At 39.8% G+C, this 8,295-nt stretch overlaps 1 protein-coding gene across 1 annotated transcript; it reads left to right on the plus strand.

The window, feature by feature from the left end:
• Window positions 1–463: 463 nt before the first annotated feature.
• zmp:0000000634 (uncharacterized) lies at window positions 464–7,129 on the plus strand. The gene is made up of 3 exons (XM_026939222.3): window positions 464–1,270; window positions 2,341–2,455; window positions 2,629–7,129. Exons 1-3 carry the CDS (start codon window positions 477–479, stop codon window positions 3,046–3,048), a joined length of 1,329 nt encoding a protein of 442 aa, XP_026795023.1. The 5' UTR covers window positions 464–476; the 3' UTR covers window positions 3,049–7,129.
• The last annotated feature ends 1,166 nt before the right edge of the window (window positions 7,130–8,295 follow it).

An 8,295-nucleotide genomic window follows, 5' to 3' on the forward strand; every position in this document is an offset into this window, starting at 1 on the left:
AAAGCATTCTGAAAGTAAAGATTAAAGTCTCTGTAAACAAAATTCACAAGGATGCTATAGTGTTGCAAAAAGCAACTAAAATGTAAAACAACAGGACAGCCCTGTTAAAAACAAATAAAAATATAAACATCAATATTACTAAGTTACATTTAAAAAAAAAAAACCCACACAAATAAGGATAGGTAAACAAACCCGGTGACAACATATTTTAATCCTCTAACAATTTTACTTCTGTCAAATAGGGGATAGTAGACAGGTTTTTAGAGATGCAATATAAAAAATAATTATTTCCATTTTCCTTGTTTGGCTTTATGTAAATTGTATTCCCATGAAGTATTATTAAATTCAAAATAAAAAAACACTTCTCTAAAATTGATGTCTACACTGTTTACAGTTTTAACTGACAAAAATATACCGAACTAATTTATTGATGTGACGTCTCTTTCGTGCGCCGGAAGTTAGTTTGTTTGATAATAATGGCGCGTGAGCTGTCAGCGGTGTCCAGCGTCGATTCGGCGACTATGTTGTTACTTTTCCACACGTTTTCAAAACAATTAGTGTTGTGTAATGGGTTACTGAGCTCCCAGAGTCGTGTTCTGGATATAAGAAGCTCGCTGGATGAAAAGCTGGAGCGGAGCAGGAGGGAATATGAAGCCGCCCGGCGCAGAGCTCGGAGACGCTATGTGAGGCTGAGAGCCTTGGCGCTGTGCACCCGACTCCTCCACCTGCACGGTCTGGAGAGACGAGTGTGGAGGAGAGAGAGACCCCATGGAGAAGTGTTCTGGTCCAATGTCCTGGCTAACTTTGATGATGAGCAGTGGGTGGATCATTTCCGCATGTCCCGGAGCACATTTGAGTTCATACTAGGACTTGTGGAAGAGAAACTGAGACGCAAGTCGACTCGCTGGAGAAAAGCGCTGGAGCCGCGGCGCAGGCTGGCCATCGTGCTGTGGTGGTACGCGACCCCGAGCGAGTACAGGACCATCAGCTGTCTCTTCGGAGTAGGACTGTCCACTGTGTGCACTTTAGTGCGCCAGGTCACCTCTGCCCTGAACACCAGCCTTCTCAAACAGTTCATCTGCCTGCCAGAAGGAGAGCTTCTTCAGAACACGCTCAGGGGGTTTGCAGGACGCGGATATCCCATGTGTGCTGGGGCAATCGATGTGACCCACATTCCCATCATCTCTCCGAGAGAAAACCCAGCTGCTTACTACAACAAAAAAAAGTGGCATTCCATTATTCTACAAGCAGTTGTGGACCACAACATCTGGTAAGAAGCTTAACTTGCTATAACTCTTCATTAGAAATGAAGATCTTCACAGAACATTCATAAGCATTGCACAGGTACACATAAGTTCCTTGCATAAGTAATGAGATGCAATAGTAAATTATATTTTTTATTTCTTACTTGTACAAATACCATGGAAAAAATATGTAGAAAATGATCATAAATTATGGTTTAAGCCATGGCCTCAGCAGAAGTGTATTACATGGCTTAGAAAATCTATTTGGAAAATTGCCTTACAGTCCTGAAGCTTCATTTTGTTTGGATGAGCCTCCTGTCACTCATTTTATAGACAGCCCTTCACTCCGCCCACATCTCAGACTGAAATCAGCAAGCACCCAGCACAGCCAGGTAATTCTCTTGTTACTAAGATATCACGCTGTGCTTAAAAAAAAAAAGTTTTAAACCCAGAATAAACACGAGCAAAGCTTTTCCATGATGGGGTAATTTATTACTGGTCATAGGGATGAAGCTGGATGCAGAATTAACGGTGTTGCTCCTGGACAGGGATGTGAAACGCAGTCTGTATAAAGCTTTAAACTGTTTGAATGGCTGGCTTTCTATAACAAATCAAGTAGGTGTCTTTTATTTTCATTACAAAGAAAATACATTACAAATCTTATAAATCATTATGACCCAATTTTTTCATGTTTATGGAGTTGTAATAACTTGACTTCCAAGCAGCCGAATGGCCAAGTGCACTTGAAAGTGATGACATGACGGTGCTCTCGTTAGCATGCTAACTCTAGTTCAACCACCATAGGTTCTGGGGCGGAGCTGTTTGTACATTCAAGGGCTCAAGGAGTAGAATAGTAATTCAAACCGTGTTCGACTAAACTTACTGTATTTAACCATTAGAGATCTAATATTCACACATTTTGACAAATCTTACCTAATGCACCTTTAAACAAAAAAGCAGACATTTGTTGGTTGCATAAGTATTCACCACCCTGGATACTTTGTTGAACCACCTTTGGCTGCAGATAAAGATGGGGTATGTCTCTATGGATGTAATGGTGCTCTGCCAGATGTATGTACCATTTCTTTTTATCCAGCTTTACAGATATATATGTTGGCTGTCCTGGTGGCACACACAATGCAAGAGTGTTGGCTACTTCTCCGCTCTACAAGATGGCTGAAGAACAGGAAGGATACCTGTTCCCTCGTGAGGTAAACTATATATATATATACACACACATACACACACACACACACACACACAATATATATATATATATATATATATATATATATATATATATATAAAATATGATCCCCTATCCATGTATATACATGATTTATCCATGTATAGTTTCAGTTCATGTTGTGTAAATCCTACACAGGATGCCTTGACCGTGAATGGAGTGGAGATTCCTGTTCATCTCGTTGGAAACGCCGCATACCCGTTAAAGAGGTGGCTGATGAAGGGCTTCACAGACGAGCACTCTCTGACTCCAGAACAGCATCACTTCAACAGCCAGCTTAGCTCAGCTCGCATGGTGGTGGAAAATGCTTTCGGGCGTCTTAAAGGTCGTTGGAGGTGCCTGCTTAAACGCAACGATGTTGATGTTACGTTTATGCCCGACATCGTTACAGCTTGCTGTATCCTGCACAATGTGTGTGAGCTGAACAAGGAGGACTTCCTGCCTGAGTGGACTGCGGACTTTGATGAAGTCTTACAACAGCCTGACCTGGATCTTTATAGAGACACGGTGATGGATAGCACTCAAGCTATTCGTGACACAATGGTGACAATTGTGTGAGTTTGCAGAAAAGCAATGCAACACACACACTTACTTCTGGTAAAGTTAATAAGCTGTGGGTGAGACACCATTGTGGAACTTGCTCTAAATTTGCACAGACAGTTTATAGACTTTTGTTGCCCCTGCTCTTGTTCATCTACGTCAGGGGTCTTCATTTGGTGCGGACTGTCATGGCGATCTTAAATTAAAAACTAAAAGAGAGAGGCACATCTTGCACTTGGTTTTTATAGTATCACACAATTTATGTACTAATTATTTACTGATTACATTAGACAAAAAAGGCAGTGAGGAAAGGGTTAAGTAAATCTTTTTTTTTTTCCTTGGTACACCTCATCTCACATTTATAAAGCTCACATGTTGTTCAGGCCACATTCTCACTCTTATCTTTTATAGAGGTACCACTCCCGGTCAGACTGTTGGGAGTCTCTCCTCTCCTCACTCCCATAGACCTTATCGGCAGAACACAGAGACGTCCTACATTCTTCAGATAACACGAACACACAGTTACAGAAGCTGCAACAGCATCTCAGGGCCATCAGTGGGCCTTGGCTGAATGAAACAGAAAACATCTCCACACACACATCTAAAACTTCCCACTGCTTAATATAGCACTTAGTGTACTGACCATGAATTTTTAATAATTCACATGTAAAGTAATTAATATTAGGCCAGATAGAAAACTAACATCAACACACGTGGCACCAATTCCACCCAAACACTGAGCTGCCCAAGGATATGATCTTCTAACACAAGAGAGTCACAGGTTAAGTGCTTTTTTCAGGAGTGATAAACAAATCAATAAAAAAAAACTGAAGTACTGTGTGCTGTTGTTTTGCTTGGAAAGAGCAACACAAAATGATACAGAATCCTGGAGTGGGCATTAAATTTGCATGCATGTGATGAATAAAGTTTTCATTCATGAGCAGTTTAAAGCGTAGACCTATGGGATTTGGCTCACGGTCCCCACAATGATCCAAGGCCTTTGTTCTTCTCTTTTGTGCCGTTTAAATTTTGCATACAAACCACGACAAATTTGTTTTGCTTGCCATATAATGATTTATGTAAGTACAGTTTTGTCATTAAACAAACAATTTTGGTTCCAGTAGAAAAATATGCAATGTGCAAACAAAATATTTCATAATGTATATCGTTATTTACATACAGAGATGTGTGTTATATACAGGAACAGTGACGAAAGAGTTATTCCATGAAGGTTGTGGTGAATAATACACAACACTTTATAGCCTTTCAACACAGAACTGTTTGTGTTTTCTTGCTATATAACTGTATACTGTAATGATGTCTAATCCCAGTCTCCCAGAAGAGGACAGGTCCACTTTTGAGTCTAATTCTTTTCAAGGTTTTTTTCCTTATGTCATCTTAGGGAGATTTTTTCCTCACCACAGGCTCATCTGGTTTGTTCATTACGGCTCTAAATCTAACGGGCCATTTACTTCCTAAGTCCCAATTTATCTCCTAGTCATAGAGTGTCAGAAATTAAACAAGTAAACCTTTCTGAGATACTGAACAAGTACATCAGTTACATTAACCTTCCTCCAGTACAAAACAACAAAATAAGCTTTAAAGGCCAGAAATAAAATGTACAATTTCCCAAAATTAGTCAATCAACCAAGACATGTTTGATGGTGTCGTAGAATCTCTTCTGTAGAAAAACACTCTCAGAACCTCAGGGGTTTAATGCCAAAAGATATTTATTACAAACCAATAAAGCCGAGCTGGTCCGTGGAGCAACTACTGGACTCAGTCTCAGCACACGTTTCCCATGATTCTTTTCTAACGGTGGCGTGGGAGCAACCAGTTTTTTATATATAGGCGCATTCCTTTCTGCACATAATCCAAACTCCTTCTGGCACCTTTTTAATGGTAATACATGTTTTTTTATATATTGGTTACACAAACACATTCTTGTCTACGTAACAGTCAGATACACTCTTGACCAGAGGTTTAAAAGATAATAGTAAATTAACTGTTCTCTTGGTTACCATATATGAGTACTTTCTCATGCCTTATACATTGATCACACATGATTAGATTATGCTTTGGTTAATTAAAATACTCCATAATGGCCAGAGTTTCTTTTTTAAAGTTTTTTACTGGAGCTACATGGCTAAAATAACAACTACAGGAATCGTATAACTAAAAAAAGAAAAGAAATGTCAGCTCTGTCAGCATGGTGTGTGAACCTCAGCTACATCACTCCAGCTAATAATTGGTCTCAACTAAAGATGTGCATGGGACTGTTTTTAATTCCTGCTCGCACAGTTATTATTTTAGTTTGTACCTGCCCATGATGTTTCCTAGCAATTAAATTTGGTTCTATTTCTGAAAACTAGTGTCCTAATTTAAACGACCGCGACCCTGACCAGGCAGTTACTAAGGATGTATGCTGTAAATGTATCGTGTTTGTGTTAATAACGCTTTCTTTGTCTTGAGGACATCCTATCTACTCACCACTCACTCATGGCTGCACCAAAGTAAAAACCTCCTGCTCACATTACTTTCTATTCCAGCTGAATCTCAAGTCTCAACCAGATGTCCTGTGAAACTTCTGTTGCACCTCCTATCATATTCTCATATTCAATATCTGTATTTGTATCTGTTTATTCTGAATAGTGTATTTGTATTTGGTTACATTCCTCATACCAAAGACTCCTAGATCATTACACACTCGCCTCAGATTGCCTTCAGTATCTCAGATAAATTTGCTTACATAGTTTCTGATGCTGTATGATGAGTCACATAAAGTAACTTTTGCATCTCACGAGTGCTGACAGCAGTAACTTTTCATATGCATTGACACACTGTATCGGTAGGGAAACGTTTTCCCGCAGATGCTGCATGAATAGGGTTTTTCTCCAGTGTGAATGCTTATTAAGAGTTCCCAAGCGCTTGAAGCTGTGTCCACATTCAGAGCACGTGTACGGCCGGTCATCCCAGTGGCACTCCAAGTGCCTTTTAAGGCAGGCTTCATTGTAGAAGCGCTTGTCACAAATAGCACACGGGTAAGGTCTCTCGCCCGTGTGTGTGTCCGCATGTGACTTTGGAAACTCTTGTTGCTTTGGAATATCTTCTGACAGTGGTTACAAGTGTACTGCTTCCTCTTTTTCTTCTTCACCCTTTTTTCACCAGACCATTCCTGTCCCGGTCCTCTGTGTGCACCCATATGTTCAGTGAGCCAGTCACTGCGTCTGAAGCCCCTTCCACAGAGTTCACACTTGTACGGCGTTTCTCCTGTGTGGATCCTCATGTGACTTATGAGGTTAGCTTTACGGACGTACTCCACACCGCAGAGTTCACACACAACATTTTTTTTGCTCTGCGTTTTAGTTTCTTTGGCTGTTGATCTGTTATGGGCTCTGGCAAATTTTTCATGTTTAAATCGGTGCCATTTGACCTGTGAACGAACTTTGGTCGGTATTTTAGAGCTCGGCAAACACGTCCCACCCTGTAAGATTCCTCTAACTCGCTCAACACAAAGACCTCTTTATAGTTTTCTTTCCTGATCGAATTTGGCCACAGAGTTACTCTCAAAAAGCCGTTGAAGGATCCTGCTGCAGTCTGCTCCCTTTCAGAATCGCTCAGCTCCTCCGTTTTAATCACAGCATGGTTCTGATGCTCAGATCTCTCAACTCCATTTCCTTGAGATTTTTAATCATAAATCTCTACACTGTCCAAACTGTGTCCGTCTGGAAGCAGAGGAAATAAAATGGTTGCAGGAACACAACACCCACCTTATATTTCATCTCAAAATATCACTCATTGCATGGGATTGTCCATTTATATATGTATTCCTTTTTATCAATAGTGTCAACTATTCTGAATTTTGCTGTTATGTAATTATTATAAATAAAAGATCATCTGTATGAATGCATTTCTGGAATTTGATCTGGGTTTTCCATCTTTTGTTTTGTTCACTTGCAGCAAATGAATCGTTCAAAAGCTATTTTCCAGGCATCCAGCACTTGCTTTATGAAAATTAGCTAGCTTAATGAGAAGTTTACTACATTTATATTACAGGAAAGTAAAAATATAAACCCACCGCATTTTTCAAGTTTTCATTTTTCATCTTCTCATTAGAAAAGTGTACTTTGTTCAATATATCAGTGTTATAATTTATGCTGAATTTGGAGTTGTGTAATGTATCCCCCTGTTGTTATTATGTACATTTGGTTGTATGTTTCTTTGATAAAACGACACACACATATACAGTACTGTGCAAAGGTCTTAGGCACCCTATTTGTTTTAGTACAAACTTTGTTATAGATTGTGATTTTATGACTTCTACATTATTGATTCAGTACAAAACATTTTAGATTTCCAAACATTAGTTTTCCAGCACAAAATAAAATGTTACAGAAAAATGTTTGTATGTCAGTAAAGAAAGCAGCAGATTACATACGAGACACTTTTCAGACAAAAAAACATAATGAAGGCTGCTGGGTTTCGCTGCAGAAATAAGAAACGAGTCGACAGTCAAAGTCTCCAGAAGAACTGTGGCTGTTTCTGCATGATGCTCAGTAACACTTACAGCTCATTTCCTTATAAAACCACACACACTGTACCTGAGACTACTGTTGTTGTTTTTTTAAACACGAAGGATCGTCACACCAAATATTGACTTTGTTTCATTTATTACTGTTTACTGCTCTTTATAGTATTTTTTTAATGTAGAAACATTTAATTTCATCATTTTTGAAGGCATCTACATATATACACTATATTACCAAAAGTATTCGGTCACCTGCCTTGACTCACATATGAACTTAAGTGCCATCCCATTCCTAACCCATAGGGTTCGATATGATGTCGGTCCACCTTTTGCAGCTATTACAGCTTCAACTCTTCTGGGAAGGCTGTCCACAAGGTTGAGGAGTGTGTTTATAGGAATTTTTGACCATTCTTCCAAAAGCACATTGGTGAGGTCACACACTGATGTTGGTCGAGAAGGCCTGGCTCTCAGTCTCCGCTCTAATTCATCCCAAAGGTGTTCTATCGGGTTCAGGTCAGGACTCTGTGCAGGCCAGTCAAGTTCATCCACACCAGACTCTGTCATCCATGTCTTTATGGACCTTGCTTTGTGCACTGGTGCACAGTCATGTTGGAAGAGGAAGGGGCCCGCTCCAAACTGTTCCCACAAGGTTGGCAGCATGGAATTGTCCAAAATGTTTTGGTATCCTGAAGCATTCAAAGTTCCTTTCACTGGAACTAAGGGGCCAAGCCCAACTC

The sequence above is a fragment of the Pangasianodon hypophthalmus genome, chromosome 3, assembly GCF_027358585.1.
Source record: "Pangasianodon hypophthalmus isolate fPanHyp1 chromosome 3, fPanHyp1.pri, whole genome shotgun sequence".
Taxonomy (NCBI): Eukaryota; Metazoa; Chordata; class Actinopteri; order Siluriformes; family Pangasiidae; genus Pangasianodon; species Pangasianodon hypophthalmus.

What these genes read in the sequence shown, in the direction of transcription:
- zmp:0000000634 (XM_026939222.3), top strand. Translation starts at nt 477, where the DNA reads ATGGCGCGTGAGCTGTCAGCGGTGTCCAGCGTCGATTCGGCGACTATG. An exon ending in GTTGTGGACCACAACATCTG is followed by an intron (nt 1,271 to 2,340) that starts GTAAGAAGCTTA and finishes CTTTTTATCCAG; the next exon opens with CTTTACAGATATATATGTTG. An exon ending in GATACCTGTTCCCTCGTGAG is followed by an intron (nt 2,456 to 2,628) that starts GTAAACTATATA and finishes AATCCTACACAG; the next exon opens with GATGCCTTGACCGTGAATGG.